Here is a 22,804-nt window from a genome sequence, read left to right as displayed (position 1 = left end):
CATTGTTTATTATGCTCAGGTAGGCAACTGCTGGGGCCACCATTTGTGGTAAGAATCAGACATTGATTTACTTTGAGGTTCAGGTGTCTTTTAGGAGTAATTGACAAAAGCACACAGTCCTGCTCCCCACCTGCCTTTCATGGCTAGGTAGGCAGGTCAGTAAGCAAGTGTATCTTTGTGTGAACATATGAACCCGTGCAGAAGGAAGTTCCCTTAGACAATTTCCATTTCCAAGCCACAATAAAATTGCCAGGAGCACAGTTTTCTTTACCATGCCTCTGAAGCTCCAGAGAATCCTGAGGAGAAAATGGACATTCTTTCACCCTGGGGACAAGGCACTCTCTATTCCTTAGATAATATTAATGATTAATTCATTAGACTGGTGTTTCTCAAAAAGACTTTTAAAAATTCCCTAAAGAACACAAGCCCCAATACTCTCTCAAAGACATAATTGGTTATTTTTTGTTTTTTTTTTGAGATTGAGTTTCGCTCTTGTTACCCAGGCTGGAGTGCAATGGCGCTATCTTGGCTCACCGCAACCTCCGCCTCCTAGGTTCAAGCAATTCTCCTGCCTCAGCCTTCCGAGTAGCTGGGATTACAGGCGTCCGCCACCATGCCCAGCTAATTTTTGTATTTTTAGTAGAGATGGGGTTTCACCATGTTGACCAGGATGGTCTTGATCTCTTGACCTCGTGATCCACCCACCTCAGCCTCCCAAAGTGCTGGGATTACAGGCTTGAGCCACCGCGCCCGGCCCATAAATTGGTTATTTTTAAGTATAAGAAGATAACAGTAATTTTTAGTTATAAACTGAAAGGCATAAAGCCAGAAGCAATCGGGCTGGTAACAGTGGGTAAAGAAGCCAGGGCCAGCAGCAGTCGAATCCTGGTAACTTCTGCTTGCTCAGGAGAGCCTGTGAGGAGTAGGAAACCGGTAGCATCTCCAGGTCCTGTTTTCTGCATGACTTAATTCAGGAATGTGCCCCCTTCTCTACTATGCAGCAGTGCCCCAGTGATGAGCTAGGCGCCTGCTCAGGGAAAAACTGGAAAGCACACGTCAGCCCCACTGGTTTCATCGAGTTCCAGCCCAACCTTCTTGTCCATTTTGAGCCAGGCCACTGTGTCCTTGATTGTGTACTGCAGTCCAAAGAACCAGGTTTCTCGAAGCCCCAGAGTCCGGCACACCAAATCAAATAGGTCCTTCCCTTTCCACTTCATCTGCAATAACAAACCAACGGGGAAGGACAGTGTGAGCAAAAATCATAATCCACTTACACAAAAACCTTTTCTCTGCACTCTCCACTCTCAGATTCCAAAACGTGGGGATGACGCTAAGACAGCTGATGAGGACTGAATTCCTAAATAATTTTAAAGCTTCCCTCACAAACCCTTGAGTGGGAAAATACCAATTAGAGCTTAATGGCTTAATCACTGCAAAGCATACACAGTATCTCCCTTGGACAGTTCCTTACGGATCTTAACATCCCCAAAGCTGCTAATTTAGGAAAGCTGCTAAATAAGCATCCTCATTTAGGAGAGTCTAGTCTCTTAAGTTAACCCGGGGAGATGGCTAGCTTCAAGGGACAATCATTTCCTTGAAATTTTGTTGTTGATTTTTTTTTAAAATCATGACTTTGCCCTTTGATAAAAGGCTAGTGTTCCTTTAAATTAAGACTGGTTTTACCATAATTTTTTTTTCTTTGAGATGGAGTCTCACTCTTTCATTCAGGCTGGAGTGCAGTGGCACAGTCTTGGTTCACTGCAATCTCCGCTTCCTGGGTTCAAGCGACTCTCCTGCCTCAGCCTCCCGAGTAGCTGGGACTACAGGCATGGGCCACCACGCTGGGTTAATTTTTGTATTTTTTAGTAGAAACAGGGTTTCACTATATTCAACAAGCTGGTCTTGAACTCCTGACCTTGTGATCTGCCCGCCTCAGCCTCCCAAAGTGCTGGGATTACAAGCATGAGCCACTGTACCCAGCCCACAATTTTTTTTAAATATAAAGAAGCTGTAATCAAAGTCATAAATCATGGAGAAACAGAAACATGAGAGACCAGACAGTCCAATCACAGGTCTCTCCTATCAAGGATGCCTAACTCAGGCCAAAGGGGAAGCTACTCACTCAGTTACAGAGAGCAATTTCAAACTCCTGGTATCTAAACCCAGGTGATGAATAGATACCAATATACTGTAGTGTGTTTATCCTATAGCCTCACTTTCAAAAGAACCTGAAAGCAATGGCTTCTAAACTCTTTTCTCAGCTATTCCATATGCTATCTGGAAAAGCAAGTTCTGTCTCAATGAGGGAAGAGAATGGCCGGTAGCTTAGTAAATGTTGCCACCTAGTGGCTTTCAAGTCAAACCACCCAAGATGTTCCCATCCTGCTTGCCCACACCTTGCTGCTTGGCCCCTCCTTGCCCCAATCCCTTAAGTATCAGGTGGACATTCAAATACACACTCGAGTGCATTAGGATCATATGAGACGCATCACAGAAATGGTGGTCGTGAATGAGTAATCTTCTATTCAAATACAAGGTCGTCAGATATGGGAAAAATGAGACCACACAACTGTGGAAGCATCCGTCCTTTCCTGCCCTCATTAGACATCTCCACTCAAAGTCTTGGCACACTGAAAATGTACAATGAAAAAGAATGAAAGCCAGGCACAGTAGCTCATGCCTATAATCCCAGCACTTCGGGAAGCCAAGGCAGGCATATCACCTGAGGTCAGGAATTTGAGAGCAGCCTGACCAACGTGGAGAAACCTAGTCTACTAAAAATACAAAATTAGCCAGGCATGGTGGTGCACGCCTGTAATCCCTGCTACTCGGGAGGCTGAGGCAGGAGAACTGCTTGAACCCAGGAGGCAGAGGTTGCAGTGAGCTGAGATCGTGCCATTGCACTCCAGCCTGGGCAACAAGAGTAAAACTCAGTCTCAAAAAATTAAAAAATAAAAGGAATGAAAAAAAATTCTTAAGGGGCCAGGCATGGTGGCTCATGCCTGTAAATCCTAGCATTTTGAGAGGCCGAGGCGGCCTCACGAGGTCAGGAGACCAAGACCATCCTAGCTAATACATGGTGAAAATTACTAAAAATACAAAAACTAGCGGGGCATGGTGGCACATGCCTGTAGTCCCAGCTACTCGGGAGGCTGAGGCAGGGGAATCACTTGATTGTTTTTGAGAAAAATAAAAGAAAATGATGAGTTTTATTTTGAAAAGATGATCTCCTTCCTCCTTTTTAAAGCTGAGTAATGGGCACATCCATTTCCCATCTCCCAGTCTGACAATAGGACAAAGTGTTTTTCAACTCACCACAAGTTTTAATTCCTACAGGCAGACTTCACTGAAGAAATGTTATTTTGGAAAACTAGAAGCTTCATGATGCTGATTATCCTCTTGTCTCTATTTTAAGGCTGCTCCAGTATATAAATTATAAATGACTACCTTGCTACAAGATAATGTAACACTAAAGAACAGGCATTAACTTGGAAAAGTTAAACACTCAAGGGCTGAGATCAAGGTAATGATTCCCAATCTGCCATAACTCATGGTCATGGCCGGGCCAGGCTTTGGCAAGGGGCTGTCTGCAAGCGGGATGTGCAGTGCATAGAAACAAAAGCTGCCAAGGGAATGATGAGTGAATTTCCTGACTTGGGAGTTTAAATTCTCCAGCATAAAACTGTATTAATGCAGTCTTCCTGTATTCCCTTCTACTGTTTTTAAAATGCAAACTGTCTTTGTTGAAGGCAGAATGACAATGTATTTGTCCCCTTGGCACCTGCAATACAGTGAGGGGAAATGCATAAACTCTGACACCAATTCAGAATGTTCTACTTAGATTTTTAACTTTGATATGAAGAATCGTAGACTGTCAAGAGCTGGAAATGAGCTTGAGTAATTACCTAATGTAGACTCGTCCTCTTTTTGTGCAAATAAGGAAATTAAGTCACAGGATTCTTTGGCAGCTGCCAAAGCACACACTGGCCTTTTTCATGGTGATCTAACATAGGCACACCGCAGACCCTCGAGTGCCACTTTTCCTGTTCTGTGGGATCCCTTTGTTCTTGCTGTCCAGCACTCCCTAGACACCTTTTCCAGTGCAACCAGTGTTTGAAACAGAATCCATTCTCAGAAGAGTCAGATATTGCTCATTTACAGCTCAGTGTGAATTAAAGTCTCTGTTGGTTCCCACTTATTCTTTCAACACGTATTATAGGGCACATCCTACATGCCAACCAACATTAGACACTGATGCTACAAAATGGTGGAAGTAGTGTTTTGCAGGAGAAACAGGCAAGACCTAGGTCAGAGAACGCGTTAAAGAGCTAGTGAGACAGACGTAGGAGAGAAGGAAAGTCTTTTTTAAAAGTCATGCTTTTTACAGGAAACTGCAAGTCATCTGGAAGAGCTGAAACAGACAGGAGGTGGCATGGTGGGAATGGGGACCCATGTGGGACCAGGTGGCTCAACTTCAGGCAAAAGCCAGAGAGTCTTTGAAGACCCTTGAGCGGAGGAGTCATAGGCTCCAATCCACATTCTGGATGTGCTGTGACAACAGGGTGGAGTAGGAGTTGAAGGAAAGGAGCCCTGGATCAAGAAGGCCAGAAGGTAGGCCAACCCTCACATAAGGAAGGCAGTGGAAGGGAGAGAAGGCAGCCTGAGAAAAAGAAAAGAGGCAGTCACAGAACAGAAGCAGAGGAGATAGAATCAAGAGGGACACCTGTGTGTCTGGCTTGGGTACCAGGTGGTTCCACTAAAGGAGGGATGGAATGGAGGAGAAGCAGCGAATCTGGGAGGGATAGAAGAGCAATTAAGTCATAGATGAGATGAGTGAAGGTGCCTGAGGAAACCAAGTAAACACACGCAAACATATTTAATTTAAAGCCCTAATTCCACTTACAAAACAAAATGTTGTCTTTAAGAAATTAAGAAGTTTTTCTGTTTGATTAAACCTAACCTCAACACGTTGTTACCTACATCAGTTTTCACTGTTCAACATGCCCTTCCCCAAATACATGAGGTTTGCTCGCTCTTCCTAATTTGGGTTTCTACTTCCTTAAAAACAAGTGCCATGGTCACAGTTGCTCTGGGTGGTTCTCAGGACACCCTGGGGAAAGAGGTCTTGGGGAGGGGACCGGGCTTCCAGGTTCCGGCCAACTCGCCAGAACATGACCAAGCTCAGCTTCAGCGTCATCACTCATCCACTACACCATGCTGATGCTGTGAAGTGACTCACTGTCCTCTGAACGTCTCCAAGGCTGTTGGTGCCTCAGCACAGGGTAGTAACTAATACTACTCTTTCTTCCCCCACAGTGACCAGGCAAGTGTATACCTACAAGACATGGCACGCAATGGCTGTCCCAAGCACCGACTTGACTACTCAAAACTCAAACTCAAACACTTAAAGCCAGTTAACTCTCACTCACCCACTTCTTCCACAAATAGTGAACACACACATTGTATCCAAGCACAGCCCAAGGTGAAGGGGACAAATGGGGAATAAGAGACAAGTCTCGGCCGGGCGCAGTGGCTCACGCCTATAATCCCAGCACTTTGGGAGGCCGAGGTGGGTGGATCACGAGGGATCGAGACCATCCTGGTCAACATGGTGAAACCCCTGTCTCTACTAAAAATACAAAAATTAGCTGGGCATGGTGGCACACGCCTGTAGTCCCAGCTACTTGGGAGGCTGAGGCAGGAGAATTGCTTGAACCCAGGAGGCGGAGGTTGCGGTGAGCTGAGATTGCGCCATTGCACTCCAGCCTGGGTAACAAGAGTGAAACTCTGTCTCAAAAAAAAAAAAAAAAAAAAAAAAAAGAGACAAGTCTCTACTCTCAGAGGTGTAGGATATGAACCAGCTGGGAGCAGATAATCACCTCCTTTGCTGCACACATAAAAACCCCAGGAGTGGGTTTTCAGCACTACAACACTTGTGAGAGCCACAACAGGGACACCCAGGGGCTGCCAGAACCTCCTATCTTGAACAGGTAGGGAAAGGACATCTAAACTGGCTCACAGTAGAAAAGAGGAACCAAGTGAACACTGGGTTTGGGGAAGGAGGAGTCAGCGGGAAGTATGCTCCAGAGCCAGGCAGAGGGAATAGCATATGCGCAGGTCTAGAGGCAAAAAAGAGGTCAGTCGTCCTTACAGGAAAGGGGAGTAGGACAGTTCAGTCTGGTTGGAAGATATTGCTGTGTTTCTAAAAGAACCAAAATTACAATCTAAAATCAAGAACAAAAAAATAAAATAAAATAAAAAATAAACAAAATCAATTCTTTGTTAACTATCTCTGCCTCTCTTATCTGAATCAAAAAACACAGAAGTTATCTGGTGACCATTTTCTCCATTCTCCCAAGTATGGAACAGATTAGTACCACTCTAGAAACAGGAAAGAAGTTAAACTGTTACCTAAGATGGACGCCCCAGGACACCAGGGCTTCATCTTTCCAGGAACTAGTCTAAAAGGAATATAGATAAGTGATGGTTATCTACTATTGGTAGGAATCTCTGCACTGTCACTGTGTGACCTTGGGCATGTGACAGAACTTCCTTGTGCTTTGCAATGGGAATAATAAACAGAACCCATCTTGGCAGATTGATCTAAGGATTAACTGCATTGATACATTTTAAAACTCTGTGATAGTGCTTGGCCCATAGCTAATAAATACTCAGTAAGGAGCAGTTATTGTTAATTGAAACCATGCCTTTTCTCCTTAGATTCTCAAGTGGCACTGTTTAAGACCTCCCAGCCCTGCTTCACACCAAGGATGATGGATGCCAGATCACAAAGGGCACCATCAATTCTCATCAAGCTACCCGTACTATCACTCATTTGACAAACCTTTATTGAGTATCCACTACATCCTGGTCACTGTGCTCAGCACAGGAGATAAATGATGGATTGAGGACAAGACACTGTCCCTGTTGTCTGACAAGGAAGACAGGTAAATGGATCACAAAAATGCAACGCAGTAAGTGCTATCAGAACAGGGTGCTGTGGCAACATAACTCGGGCCTGAGTCTCAGGGAGTAAGGTCTTTACTGAGGAGATGCTGTCTGAGCTATGTCTTGAAAGCCAGGGGGTAGTTCAGCTGTGGTGAAGGGGCTGACAAGAGCGAGGTCACGCCAGCCGGAGGGAACAGCAGGTCTGCCGCTTGGGTCCAAGCTGTTGCAAAGTGAAGGAATGTTCTTTGCACTTTTCTAGTATCTGACAAACAGCATAATTATCCTATCTGCAGTACTGAATGTTCAATGCAGCACTGAATTTGCAGCTTCAGCCGGTGCCTGTGACAATTCTGACTCCCAACACTGATTAGGAACCGGGTTGTTTAGTCACTGATTCGGAGCAGGGATGTACCCTGCAGCAATACCTGCGGGGCTCCAAGAACCTAGGACTAGTGGGATAAGTCTCATGTTTATTTTCTTGTTAAAAAATGTGCTTTTTAGATACCTGATGGCACATAAGCTTTTCAGGCCCTGCACTCATGCCACTTGAGGGCCTTTTTAGGGTTTATCATTTTTCTTCAACAGGTTGCTAAAAGAACAGCTCCTGGTTCTGATTAAATGTTCATTTAAACCCATCACTTTCCACCCAAATAAACTGTTCAAACTGTTCTGGATCCACCATGGTTCCCTGCCTCATCTCAGCCTAGTGAAGAAGAGGGAAGCTAAGGGGCAGATGCTCAGTTTGCAGAAGGAAAGAGACAGGTGAAGGGAGTGAAAAAGGTGATGGGGGAAGAAGAAAGGCAGAAAGGAGCATAAATGTGGACTCCACTGCCTGGAAGCTCCCCCTCCCAGGCCTCCTCCTCAAGGTGCCCTTCAGGCAGAGAGGCTAACGGGAGAGATTCTGGAAGTACGATGCTTCTCGCCTTTGTGGCTGTGGTCACCCATTACTTTAACAAGCTGCAGTGCTATTTCATAGATATATACTCGTGCCTGTATCATAGATAGATATGTATGAACTTTATAAACGGGACTAAGTGCTGTCAGCTTGTTATTTTTTTGTAGGAGCTGAATTTATGAGCTTCACCCAGAGTGAAGTGCTTATAATTTATCAACCTAGAATGTTATAAGTAAATAGCACTAAGCACTTATGCTCCGAAGCAGGAACGTAGCTGGAATGCATTACTTTTCTGCTATAAGAAGCAACCAGCACCAACAGCCTGCAGGACTGATTGGTGTCTATTAATCAGGAAAGCATTAGGAATAACATCTACTGAACAGCCATCTTGCAACTGGCCAGGTGGAGACTCAACCCTAAAACTGCCATTTGTTTCTCACTTGACAGCTGCATTTCTCCCACTGCTTTCTTTGGGACACGTAGCCATCAGCAATCGAATCCTGGTATCTGCTGATAAAACAGTGCAGGGTAAGAAACCAGACCCATGACGGGAAAAGGCCTCAGTTTGAAAAGGACAACTTTCTTGAAGAAAGTGAACTGAATTAGGCTACTATATATGAAATGCCTAAGTATTAAAACCTACAGAGAAATTTTGGCTTTAAAGAGAAGACTAAAACGTGGAAAAAGCTAAGAGAGAAGCAATACTCCGTTTCATAGAGGTCTGTTGGGCTAAGTTATCAGCTATACAAAGAATGCTGTTTGACTGGCTGTCTCCTCCGCAGAAAATTAAAGAGAACTGACGAACTCAGCATTCACTTATCAGTTTCTTCTAATTAGCTCACAAGCTGCCCTAGCATTTGCCTTAAAACTTGTCAAAAGGTTAGCTCCCATACAGATAAAGCAACAAAAGGAACGGCATCTCCCCAGGCTCAGGACATGTGCCCCGTGTCTGCCATTATTTCAGAAATGGAAAACCAAGGCTGATGTGATCTCCCCTCCAATTGTTTATCCATAACTGATTTCTGCAGCCATAGCTGGCCTGAGAACAGGTTTATAGAAGACTTGAGAATTTAAGACGCTAATGCACCAGATCCAAACCTGAATACAACTTTTGTCTGTTTTGAAAAATAGATGCCAAATACCTCAATTTACAAGAAAAACACAATGGAAAAAGTTATAAAAGTAATTTTGCTGTGCAGTAAGTGAATAATAAATTCCATTAAAATCTATTCTGGGGCTGGGTGCAGTGGCTCATGGCTGTAACTCCAGCACTTTGGGAGGCCAAGATGGCCGGATCACCTGAGGTCGGGAGTCTGAGACCACCCTGACCAACATGGAGAAACCCCATCTCTACTAAAAATACAAAATTAGCCAGGCATGGTGGTGCATGCCTGTAATCCCAGCTACTCAGGAGGTGTAGGCAGGAGAATCGCTTAAACCCAGGAGGCAGAGGTTGTGATAAGCTGAGATTGCACCACTGTACTCCAGTCTGGGCAACAAATGTGAAACTCCATCTCAAAAAAAAATCTAATCTATTCTGATTAAGCGAAGAAGATAAAGTGCAATAATGTAAGTCTAACATGGATACTCTCAGTTCAGGGTATGGTATCACACACAACAAAACCAGTTCTTGTGTCTCATGATTAAACTGCAAACCATCATGCTATTTCTTTTCACAATTAAAGTATACACCACATCTCAGCCATTATTGTCAACATGAGGGGAAAAGAGATCCTCCAAATAGAAATAGATCATAGGTCAACACCTGTGAAACGAAGGGGGAAAAAATAGATCATAGCAAAAAGAGAAAGAAAGGGAGGGAGGGAGAGAGAGAGAGGAAAGGGGAGAGAGAGAGAGAGACTTGTCTCCTCGACTCTACCAGTCCCGAACCCTACATCCTTCATTTAAATCTGGGCAAGATCTCACAAACTTGGAGGCCGGGCATGGTGGTTCATGCCTGTAATCCCAGCACTTTGGGAGGCCAAGACAGGTGGATCACAAGGTCAGGTGATCGAGACCATCCTAGCTAACATGATGAAATGCCGTCTCTACTAAAAATACAAAAAAATTAGCCGGGCATGGTGGCACATGCCTATAGTCCCAGCTTCTCAGGAGGCTGAGACAGGAGAACTGCTTGAACCCAAGAGGCAGAGGTTGCAGTGAGCTGAGATCGCCTCACTGCACTCCAGCCTGGGTGACACAGTGAGACTCCATTAAAAAAAAAAAAAGATACCGCAAACTTGAAACCTCCTCTTTATAAAAAAATCCCATCTCTAATTTCTTGCCCTGTCAGTTTCTGCCATAATCAACCACAGAAAGTAATTTTCTTCTCCCAGTCCTCCAATCATCTCTGTTATTATGCTAAATCTATTTAAATTATTGCCTTCAATTCATCAATTGCTTCCTCCCTCCTTCAACCAATTACCCTACCATATTACAACTCAGCCTATGTCCTCCCACGTCAGCAAACTTACATGCTTCCGTTTATTTGTGACCAGACCTTTCTAAGATCCATTCCTTTGTCTCCCTGCTGTCCACGTCCCCAATACCACATACATGAATCAGTCTGTGTTTATATGTATTGAAAAATGAGGTACTTGTCTTTCCCTAAGTTTCCTGTCTTTCCTCCAATTCTATAGATCACAAACTCCTTGAAGGCAAGGACACACACACACACACACACACACACACACACACACAGAATAAGTCTCCCAGAACCCAGGCAAGTGCTACATAATCTGTGGATACTCCATAAATGCTTGATGCTTGTGGTTGGTTGATGATGTTGATGATGATGATAACTAGATGAGGCTTCTGAGTAGAACAGTCTTCTAAGTAATGATTGCAGTGAAGCAAGAATTTATGACACTCCTTATTAAAACTGTAATTGCATAATTAGGCCCTAAGGTATATATTTTCCCCCTTTGGTAACACATACTGATTTCCACTCTCTAAAAATACCTTGGCAAGGAAATCTAAATCTCAAAGAACCAAGAAAATTTTCCACAGAACAAAGACTAGTAAGAAACAAATCACAGCACCTTGGGAAGCCACAAAATGGAGCTTTTAAACTCTGGTAAGTCTTTCAAAACCAAATGAATTACAGTTTTTCAAGGGAAAAAGGCCTTATGCTTGCTGTTTCTGGCATCTTTCCTGCTTAAGTACAGAGCAGTTGTGGGAGCAGCAGGAACCTGGCAGGGAGGTCTGTATCCTAGATTCTCTGCCTCAACCACACACAAGTCGATGACTTGGATGTGCCATGCAGCTCAACTGGGCCTCAGTTTCTTCACTGGTAAATCTCTCAGGAGCCATGCAATCACCGTATTTTACTATGCAGTAAGCAAAGAAGATTCACTTCAAAGTTGACTGACAGATGACAAGGCAAAAAGAAATAATATGAGCATGGTGCTATGAAAGCAATACAGTCCCCCCAAAAGCAAAGACGACAATCTCTATCTTTGGAATTTAGCTCACAACATGAGAGCAATCATAGCTCTGTCAAACAGCTATAAAACACCCAAGCCCGTTGTGCTGGATAAGTCACTTAACCTCTTTGGGTCTCGGCTTCCACAATCATCAAGTGGTCTTTCGTGGTTAACACCACTCTCTTAGTCTATGAGCTTGACGTGATTTTGTATAAACCATGTAGCACATTTTGACTGCGACAGTAATTTTCTTTCAAGCTTTTAACATCTCATTCTGTATCTTAAAACCATTTTCAGGGATATAAATGACTTCACCTTTAGTTTATGTGTGGTTTCACATTCTTTTCCCTCATTCAAGGTCTGCTATCATATTCCTTACTCAGAATAATCATGAGTTGACTGTATAATAATGAACTCTCGCCAGGAGTGGTGGCTCATGCCTGTAATCCCAGCACTTTGGGAGGCTGAGGCGGGTGGATTACCTGAGGTCAGGAGTTCAAGACCAGCCTGGCCAACATGGTAAAATCCTGTCTCTACTAAAAATACAAAAATTAGCCAGGTGTGGTGGCGGGCACCTGTAATCCCAACTACTCGGGAGGCTGAGGCAGAAGAATTGCTTCGACCCCGGAGGCAGAGGCTGCAGTGAGTTGAGATTGCACCATTGCACTGCAGCCTGGGCAACAGAGCAAGACTCCGTCTCAAAAAAGAAAAATAATTATCTGATGTAATAAAATTGGGAATGATAATGCTGCCGAAAAATAGCAGTTTTTTATCACATAGCATGTTGCCGCTATTCAGTAATTGGCAAGGATTACAAATGTGTAATATATTGAGAATAATAATTTTGTAGGGTGCTACAAATAGGAAATAATAGTAAATTCAGCACAGATAAGGCACAAGGCTAAATTTCGAATGCCTAAACATCAGGTACAACAAGCAGACTGTGAAACACAACTCCTGACTAAGTATCAACCAACTGATTACTCCTCCCTGGACAATGTAAAAATTGTGGTCAGTATATAACAGTGCATTCCTTCCAAAAATTTCCCAGTACAACAGAGGTAGAGCATAATCCCTTCATGTGAACCAGCTTCTCTAGAACACAGACCCTTGCCTGGAAAGAAATTTTGAATATTCTGTTTCTAGCTTGACATTTTGATTAAGTTTCATGGTCAGCAATGACAATAAAACTGACTTTAATAACATTAGAAGGTATAGGCATGAGTGGTAGGACTGGTAAAAAGGTCTGCAGATGGATGAGAACTGCTGTGGGCTGAAGACTAACATATTCATGAGACTGATTTAATCTCAAAATCAATATGATTAAGAAGTAGGAAGATGCTCTGTTGGTGAATTTAAAACCACAGCATCAGTCAAGATACGTTTAGTAATTACTCTGGGCTTCAGTTTTAAGTTTTATCTGAAAGTCAACCCATCAAAACTATTGAAACGAGAAGACAAAAACTGGCAAGGTGTGGGGGAAAGCTATAAGCAATATAACTCGCTCACTAAGAGAAGATTTATATAAATTTTCCAAAGATAGGTCCAAATTTGGCAAAGAAGCAAAAAAGAGAACAGTAGCAAAAGCCTTGGAACAGAAACAAGACAGTCTTTAGAAATGATGCGGTCGGACACCACCTAGTGGCCAGAGAGATTCCTGCACTAGGCCAAGCACCTTGAGTCAAGACGAGCGACTAAAGATTTCATTAACATTTTTTTCCCTGAAGTCAGCACTACTTTGGTAATAAATTTTGACACGCTAAAAATGTCCTAAAACATGTGGATTTAGAATCTAGATTAGACAAAGCACAGACAGAAGGACAGAACACATCATCCTCTAACAAGAATTGAGAAGCCTTGTCACCAGCTGGCTAGAAAGACTAGCAGCTCTGAGAAAACTCAATTCTGGGTTTTTTGAAACCTAAAATGCTTTAATTTGTGAAATTAAAAATAAACAAACCCCAAAAATGTTCTTGGACAGAAATGCAAAACTAGCATGAATAATTGGAGAAGTCATCAAAAACAAAGAAAATTTTCAAAACGACACACTCGGGACAAAAGAATGCAAGATATAATTAACTATGGCAGAAGTCCGAAAAGAATCCTGCTATCACAGTGGACATCAAACTAAATAGAGATCTATTACATAGCACGCTACAAAAAAGAAGATCCGACCGGCACGGTGGCTCGTACCTGTAATCCCCGCACTTTGGAAAGCAGAGGCGGACAGATCATGAGGTCAAGAGATAGAGACCATCCTGGTCAACATGGTGAAGCCCTGTCTCTACTAAAAATACAAAAATTAGCTGGATGTGGTGGCACGTGCTGTAGTTCCAGCTACTCGGGAGGCTGAGGCAGGATAATCACTGGAACTCAGGAGGCAGAGGTTGCAGTGAGCTGAGCTCTCACCACTGCACTTCAGCCTGGGGATAGAGCAAGACTCCGTCTCAAAAAAAAAAAAAAAAAAAAAAAGAGAAGAAGATTCTTCAACAAGAATATGGCATAAGGTAAGTTCATTTATTTGGACTAATTATAGAATTTAGACAATTATTAAGGTATGGATAATCTGAATAAAGTTCAAAGAAAATAAAGGCAATGATTAAAAAGAAAATTCACATTATCTAGTATGAGACACTTCCTATTTCCACATTCCCAGCCCACGACAACATAGGTGGGTAATATTTATCAAATACTTACTATGGGTCAGGCCCTGGACCAAGTGCCTGTAAAGGTCCACCTCATTCATGTCTCAAAACAACCCTGGCTGGGTACGGTGGCTCACACCTGAAATCCCAGCACTTTGGGAGACTGAGGCAGGAGGATGACTTGAGGTTAGAAGTTCAAGGTCAGCCTAGACAACATGGCGAAACCCCATCTCTACTAAAAATACAGAAATTAGCCAGGCATGGTGGTGCGCTTCTGTAATCCCAGCTACTGAGGAGGCTGAGGCACAAGGATAGCCTGAACCTGGGAGGTGAAGGTTGCAGTAAGCCGAGATCACACCATCGCACTCCAGCCTGGGCAACAGAGGGAGGCTCCAGCTCCAAAACACACACACACACACACACACCCTATAAAAAAGATATTATTATTCTCCTCATTTTATAGATGCAGTAACTGAGGTTTAAAAAGTTAAATTCAGACCAGGCATGGGGGCTCACACCTGTAATCCAAGCACTTTGGAGGCCAAGGCGGGCAGATCACCTGAGGTCGGGAGTTTAAGATCAGCCTAATCAACATGGTGAAACCCCATCTTTAAAAAAAAAAAAAAAAAAGTTAAGTTCAAGGTCACTTGGGAAGCAGGTAGCAGCCGCAGGGCTTTTCCCAGGCCAATTTACCCCTTCTATCAGGGCTGTAGCTCTTATTCCATAAGCAATATTCTTCCCATCCTTTAGATTTTCTCACACCTATCACTCAGGTCTTGAAATTACTTCCTACCAAAGAAGGAAATATGAAAGGGAGAGGAGCACAGTGAGCCTCTTCTGCCCAGATCACCTAAAATAAGATGCTAAAGCTGAGGGCCTCCCCTCATTTTTCAGAATAACTAAGGCCTGGGGGAAGTAAGTGATATGTCCAAGGTCACACAATGGCACTCTGCCGAGAAGCCTGGTGTTCAGACATCAGTTTAGGGATCTCAATGGTTTTACACAAGTAACACCCTGATTGCATGCAGGATCCAGACATGAGAAGTGGACTGACCTCCTGAGCTCAACTCTGGTCAGGCTTGACCCAAATTCCCTTCTTCCTGGCTGATCTCGGAGACTGAGGACTGGCCCTGGACCTCAGGACCTCCTGAATCTTAGGCCTAGTAGGTCTTCTGCTCATTCTTGGTCACAGAACCCCCTGATCCCGGGATTCACTAGAAGCTTAGCCTCTGCATAGTTTTGTCCCAGCCCCCACCCAGCGAGTCCCACTGCTGTTCAGGTTTCAATGTGATACCTTGCCCAAAGCATTTGCCTTCAATTGTTTCCTATTTCCAACCTCTCTCTCCCCACCCCAAACCCCAGACATTCCAAATCATTCTGCATGCAAACCACTTTAAATCACACACCTAGTAAAAACTTCAAAGCTCTTTGTCACATCTGATGAATATAAGCTTTTTAACCTGGGCTTCTTGAGCCTCCAGTATCTAGACTGAACCTATCAATTCACACACATCTCTAGCTGGGCACGGTGGCTCATGCCTGTAATCCCAGAACTTTGGGAGGCTGAGGCAGCAGGATCCCTTGAGACCAGGAGTTCCAGACCAGCCCAGGCAACATAACCGAATCCCATTTCTACAAAAAAATAAAAAATTAGCCAGGTATGGTGGCACATGCCTGTAGTGCCAGCTGTTGGGGAGGTTAGGCAGGAGAATTTATTTATTGAGCCCAGCAGTTCAAGTCTGTAGTGAGCTGTGATAGCGCCACTGCACTCCAGTCTGAGTGAGACCCCATCTCAAAAAAAAAATGAAAAACCCAACATCACTCCCACTCCCTGCTCAAACCACAGGATTCCCACCCACTGCCTTTGCTCAAGCCACATCTCCATGGTTCACCCCAGAGCACAGTGATTTCTCTTTCCCTCTCAGCTAGCACACCCTCATTCAATATATATATATTTTTCTTTGTGTTATCTTTTCATGTGTTTTCCTGTTTCTCTAGACCATGAGCACCTTGGAAAGCTAAACCTTCCCTCTTACTATCTTTTCTGTAAGTTCCAATGCTTTAAATGCAGGCTCTTCCAAAACTGCACTGTCAGTGAAAGGGAAGTGGATTTTTTTTTTTAAAGATGGACTCTGGTTCTGTCACTCAGGCTGGAGTGCAATGGTGCGAACTTGGCTCACCATAATCTCCACCTCCCAGGTTCAAGCGATTCTCCTGCCTCAGCCTCCAGAGTAGCTGGGATTACAGGCATGCACCACCATGTCTGGCTAATTTTGTATTTTTAGTAGAGACGAGGTTTCTCCATGTTGGTCAGAACTCCTGACCTCAGGTGATCCTCCTGCCTTGGCCTCCCAAAGTGCTGGGATTACAGGCGTGAGCCATCACGCCCGGCCAGGAAGTGGATTTTAAAAGTTAAAGAACAATGTGGTCTGAACAGATAACTAACTTTTCAAAATCCATACATGAAAGAGTCTCAGAATAAAGATGTTACCAATTGCTACCTAGGTGGACATAACAAATATTATGAGAAGACATGAGGCTGAACACAGGCAGGAGTATTCTGACTATGTTAAATATGCAACTAGACAGCTTAACTGTTACAAGATAAGCCTCATTTTAAGCCAACGGTAAGGAATTCTCATTATATCATGGGCAAGTGAAAACGATTCACTTCTAGAAAATGTTCACTTGATTCGAAATGACAAACTAGACATTAAGGCAATGTAGCAGGATCATTAGTCATGTCATTCACCCGCAAAAATGTAAGCCACTGGCAAGTTTACAAAACGCTTTCAAGATAGTATCACATACCAAATGCAATAAAATAATGCCATAGACAAACAGTTGTTGAGGAAGGCCTTCAAAAGATCTCTTCTTTCCACTTTCTTCTTCCTGTTTACCAAATACCTAAGTTCTCTCCAGGTTTCTAACCTTTTCTCTCCTACTTCTCTTTTACATTTCCTGTTTGGGTAGCATAGGATAGTGGAAAGAGGCCTGACCTGAAAGACAGATGAACTGGCTTCAAATCTCAGTCCCATCACTTAGAAGCTGTGTGGTGACCTTGGGCACAAAGTGGAGGAAAGCCTTGAGCAGAGCCTAGAAGGAGAATGAGTAGTTCTGCCAGGCAGCAAGTGAGACTGGCATTCCAGGCAAAGAGAACAGCCTATGCAAAGGTGTGGCAGTGTGAAGGAGGGACCAGGACAACAGGCCCAGAGCAAGAGGGTGTGTGACGAAGTGGAGGAGAGGCTGAGAAAGGGAGCTAACTGACGAAAGGCACTAAACTTATTTCCGTTTTATTTTTTAAAATTTATTTTGGGCCAGGCGCGGTGGCTCAAGCCTGTAATCCCAGCACTTTGGGAGGCCGAGGCGGGTGGATCACAAGGTCAAGATATCGAGACCATCCTGGTCAACATGGTGAAACCTCGTCTCTACTAAAAATACAAAAAATTAGCTGGGCATGGTGGCACGTGCCTGTAATCCCAGCTACTCGTGAGGCTGAGGCAGGAGAATTGCCTGAACCCAGGAGGCGGAGGTTGCGGTGAGCCGAGATCGCGCCATTGCACTCCAGCCTGGGTAACAAGAGCAAAACTCCATCTCAAAAACAAAAAAAAAAATTTATTTTATGGCCGGGTGCAGTGGCTCATGCCTATAATCCCAGCACTTTGGGAGGCCGAGGCGGGTGGATCACAAGGTCAAGAGATCGAGACCATCCTGGTCAACAAGGTGAAACCCTGTCTCAACTAAAAATAAAAAATTTAGCTGGGCAAGGTGGTGTGCGCCTGGTGTCCCAGCTACTTGGGAAGCTGAGGCAGGAGAACTGCTTGAACCCAGGAGGCGGGGTTGCGGTGAGCCAAGATCGCGCCATTGCACTCCAGTCTGGGTGACAACAGAGAAACTCCGTCTCAAAAAAATAAAATAAAATAAAATAAAATGTATTTTGTTTATTTATTTTTTGAGACAAGGTCTCACTCTGTCACCCAGGCTGGAGTGCAGTAGTGCAATCAGGCAGCTCACAGCAGTATTGAACTCCCAGGTTCAGGTGATCCTCCCACCTCAGCCTCCCGAGACACTAGGACCACAGGTGGACACCACCACAGCTGGCTAATTTTGTATTTTTTGTAGAGACGGTTTCGCTGTGTTGCCCAGGCTGTTATTTCCTTTTAGGTAACAACCCTTCCATAGTAGCACTTATCTTGTGCTAGGTACTATTTTAAGTACTTTACCAGTAGCAATTACTCAATTTTAATTCTTGTAACACTATGCAGGAAGAATTATTATAATCACCATTTTACAGATAGGGAACAGAGGCATGTGAGGGGATTGAGGAACTTGTCTAAGGTTGCAAAGCTGGTTAGAGGCAGAGCCAGGAATCAAACTCTGAGGCCTACGCTTTTGTCTCTAGGCTATGCTGCCTCAGCGGCCCCAATAAGGAAACTGAACCTTGAGCTAAGACTTGCTCAACTTACATGAGACCCTCAATGTGAGGTTCAAATAAGCAACTGCAGCCCTTACTGGTCATTATTAAGTTAAAGGGTGTGCCCATCTATTCTCCCTATTCTCTCATTACCTACCTGTCCCTGTCCTATTCTGCCTCTTTCAGAATAGATAACAGCTTTACTGAGCTTTTAAGTATTCTATGGATTCTGTCTGAGCTTCCATTTCCCCCCTTAAAGATGAAGCCAATTACAGAACCTAGGTCCAAAGTAGCCCTTGATCATTGCTAGGAAATATTCTCTGCCTGGTCCATGTGGGCACCCAGTAAATCACAGAGCTGGGCATGGTGGTTCACACCTATAATTCTAGCACTTTGGGAGGCTGAGGCAGAAGGATCCCTTGAGCCCAAGACTTTGAGACCAGCCTAGGCAACCAATGTAGGGAGACCCTGTCTCGCCCCGTCACCCAGGCTGGGGTGCAGTGGCTTGATCTCGGGCAATCTCCACCTCCCAGGTTTGAGCAATTATCCTGCCTCAGCCAAGTAGCTGGGATTACAGGCACATGCCACTGTGGCCGGATTTTTCTACTTTTAGCAGAGACTGGTTTTCGCCATGTTAGCCAGCCTAGTCTTGAACTCCTGACCTCAGGGATCCACCTGCCTCAGCCTCTCAAAGTGCTGGGATTACAGGAATGAGCCACCACACCTGGCCAACCGTCTCTATTTTAAATAAATAAAATAGACAGAGTCTCACTCTGTCACCCAGGCTTCATGCAGTGACAGGAACGTAGCTCAGTGCAGCCTCAAACTCCTGAGCTCAAGTGATCCTCCTGTCTCAGCCTCCCAAGTAGCCAGGACCACAGGCGCGCCCAACCATGCCTAATTATTTTATAATATCTTTTTTTTTTTTTTTTTGAGACAGAGTCTCACTCTTGTCACCCAGGCTGGAGCGCAGTGGCGCAATCTTGGCTCACTGCAATCTCTGCCTCCTGAGTTCAAGCAATTCTCCTGCCTTAGCTTCCCAAGTAGTTGGGTCTACAGGCACCTATTACCACGCCTGGCTAATCTTCATATTTTTAGTAGAGACAGGGTTTCACCTTGTTGCCCAGACTGGTCTCCAACTCTTGGCCTCAAGTGATCTGGCTGCCTTGCCTACATCTGACCTCAATAAAATGCTGGGATTATAGGTGTGAGCCACTGTGCTTGGCCTATTTTGTAATATCTCTTTGAATGAATAAATGAGTCTCTGTTATATCAAATGAGGCAGTATTCATTTAAAGCATTTAGCATGGTACTTAGCACAAAGCAACTGATAGTCCCTGCCACTTCATCCCACACAAAGGCAGAATGGGGTCCAGTGGAGCACTAGCCAGCGTCCGTTCTACTTCCTTCTTGACACGCCTTCATTAGCTCACATGCATTCATCACTCACCTCTGCCTGTCTGTGTCCTAGACCTGAGCAGTGGCAGCCATGCCATCCACAGGCACTGCTTAAAACCCATGGGAGAGGCCAGGTGTGGTGGCTCATACATGTAATTCCAGCACTTTGGGAGGCTGAGGTGGGTGGATCACGAGCTCAGGAGTTCAAGACCATCCTGACTAACATGAAGAAATCCTGTCTCTACTAAAAATGCAAAAATTAGCTGGGCATGGTGGTGCATACCTGTAATCCCAGCTACTCAGGAGGCTGAGGCCGGAGAATTGCTTCAACCCAGTGCAGTGAGCTGAGATCGTGCTACTGCACTCCAGACTGGGTGATAGAGAGAGACTTTGTCTTAAAAAAAAAAGAAAGAAAGAAAGAAAAAAAACAACCATAGGAGAGCAAAGCGGTAAAAAAAGTAGATAACAGGCCTGGCATGGTGGCTCACGCCTATAATCTCAGTACTTTGGGAGGCTGAGGCAGGCAGATCACCTGAGGTCAGGAGTTTGAGACCAGCCTGACCAACATGGACAAACCCTGTCTAAAAATATAAAATTGGCTGAGCATAGTGGTACATGCCTGTAATCCCAGCTACTCAGGAGGCTAAGGCAGGAGAATCACTTGTGAACCCAGGAGATGGAGGTTTGCGATGAGCTGAGATCACGTCATTGCACTCCAGCCTGGGTAACAAAGAGAGACTCTGTCTCAAAAAAAAAAAAAGTAGCTAACAGTCTTTCTTCTGAAACAGGAATAGATATTTCTTGGTGTACTAATATAGAGTACACACTATTACCCTGTATAACTACACTACCCTCCAGAGTTTACATCTTTGAAGGTAATGGTTTGCCCAGTCCTAGGAGTCTAGGATTTAAGATTTTACTGAAATTGCCAGAATTGTTCTATCTGTCTTCCCCTTTTGAAAGTTCCTTCCAATATGGACAACTTGTGTCTACTTGTATGCTGGAATGATCTGTAATGTTGGTATTTAATCCAATCATAATCCCACTTGGGTATGTGAAAACATTTAGAATGCCAAATAACAGGAGAAGGAGGCTTTGTTTTCAATATAAGATAGCATTAGGATCTCACAACTTCCTATTTGGCCTTACTTACTGATAGATTGAATTATTAGAGTAAAATTCCAGCCTGGATAAGAAATAACATAACCGTTTAGTCTCCTGGCAAATTACACTCAGCACCCACTTTCTCAAAATGACAAATAACAAATCTTTCAAGTGGAAAAATCTTCCAAAGCATCCAGCCAATTGTGCAATGCAGCAAGTAGTGCAGGAAAGAGATTTTCCCCCCTCTCTGCAGTAAAAAGAAAAAAGTCTGAACTTATTAGCATAAGGTAATGTGACTCATATGCTAACTGCCACTGGTTCTGAAATTGAGTCCTTCTTGAAAAGCCACCTACATTTGACCTCAATAAAGTCAAGAATTCTATAAGTACACTCTCTCTCCTTTTTTCTTCAAAATGCATCTGCCATCCCCTTGCATCAGCACCTTGTTCAGTTAATGGACAATATAAAAAACGAAGGTGAGTAAAATTAATCACTTGTCTGAGCCTTATCATAAATCAAACGATGATTACTTTCAACAGAATATGTGAACATGGTTTACAAACAGGTTTTTCCACTGGAATTCTGAGGTTCAGTGAGGTGTAATGGCTTGATAAATCACAACAGGGTAGTGCCCATGGTAATCAGAGCCTCCTACATTAGGCCAATTATAGTCCCTTCCATATCTTCCTTTCTGCCAGGGACTATGCATTCCATGAATCCTCATTAGCAAGGTCAGCAGTAGTAGTACCATTTTACTAATGAGAAAATAAAGACCAGAGAGCTATGTATCTTGTCCAAGATAGAAGTAATTTAGCTAGAATTCAAGCCCAGGTCTGTCTTCTTTCAAAGCCCATGTACTTTCTACTACTGCTCTGCTACTCAAAGTGTGGTCCTTGGAGTAGAAGGCATCAACACCTGAGAGTTTGTTTTTAATACAGAATTCTCAGTTCCATCCCAGAACTGCTGAACCAGAACCCACATTTTTCCAAGATTTCCCAAGTCATTTATGGAAACATTAAGGTTTGGCAAGCTTTGCACTATACCATTCTGCCTCTCTGAGTGTCACTACTATTATCCTTTTCTATAGATCAGTGGTTCTCAATGTGGTCATGGAGGTTGAGTAGGGACAAAGAGGAGATTAGGGGGGTGTCCTCCCTATCCCAGAGACACTTGACAATTTCTGAAGACATTTCTGGTTGTCACAACAACTGGGGTGGGGTGGGGGAATGCTACTGACATCTAGTAGGTAGAAGGCAGAGATGCTGCTGAACAACCTAGAATACACAAGACAGCTCCCCACAACAAAGAATTATTCAGTCAATAGTGCCAAGGTTGAAAAACCTTGCTCTAGCTGATAATATCGTCAGTCATCTTTGGGTCTGAGATCTGCTTAATGAAGTAAAAAGAAGAGCTTTTCCTGGCAAAATTATGGCTGAAGAAATGTCATAAAAAACCCCTTGCCTGGCTGGACATGGTAGTTCACTCCTGTAATCCCAGCATTTTGGGAGGCTGAGGAGAGCAGATCACCTGAAGTCAGGCGTTCAAGAACAGCCTGGCTAATGAGGCAAAACCTCGTCTCTACTAAAAATACAAAAATTAGCCAGGCGTGGTGGCATGTACCTGTAATCCCAGCTATTTGGGAGGCTGAGGCAGGAGAATCACTTGAACCCAGGAGGTGGACATTGCAGTGAGCCAAGATTGCCCCACTGCACTCCAGCCTGGGCACCTGAATGAGACTCTGTCTCAAAAAAAAAAAAAAAAAAACCCAAACCCCTCTTTCCTTACAGTCTAGTCTCTCATACCCTCTCACAACATCTAACATCTATCAAATAGTAACTTAGGTCAGAGATCAGCAAATAATGGCCCATAGGACAAATCCAACCCACCACCTGTGGCCTGAGAGCATAAGAATGATTTTTACTTTTTTTTTAAGATGGAGTTTCTCTCTCTTGTTGTCCAGGCTGGAGTGCAGTGG

The 22,804-nt window shown here is 43.9% G+C and overlaps 1 protein-coding gene across 16 annotated transcripts in view; it reads right to left on the bottom strand.

The window, feature by feature from the left end:
• The window catches only part of NF2 (NF2, moesin-ezrin-radixin like (MERLIN) tumor suppressor), a 100,996-nt gene that overhangs the window by 59,194 nt on the left and 18,998 nt on the right, over positions 1-22,804 (bottom strand). For 10 of the 16 annotated variants that reach the window (XM_078337757.1, XM_078337736.1, XM_078337720.1 and 7 more), the window contains one exon: positions 1,092-1,217. The exons of 3 other annotated variants lie outside the window; for them this stretch is intronic. In XM_078337757.1, coding sequence (XP_078193883.1) covers positions 1,092-1,217 — 126 coding nt within the window. Of the gene's footprint in view, positions 1-1,091; positions 1,218-14,431; positions 14,522-22,804 lie in introns of all 16 variants that reach the window. 3 more of the 16 variants (XM_078337746.1, XM_078337725.1, XM_078337716.1) reach the window with 1 other exon arrangement.

This window comes from Callithrix jacchus, chromosome 1, assembly GCF_049354715.1.
Source record: "Callithrix jacchus isolate 240 chromosome 1, calJac240_pri, whole genome shotgun sequence".
NCBI lineage: Eukaryota > Metazoa > Chordata > Mammalia > Primates > Cebidae > Callithrix > Callithrix jacchus.
This window is presented reverse-complemented; position numbering and strand designations above follow the sequence as displayed.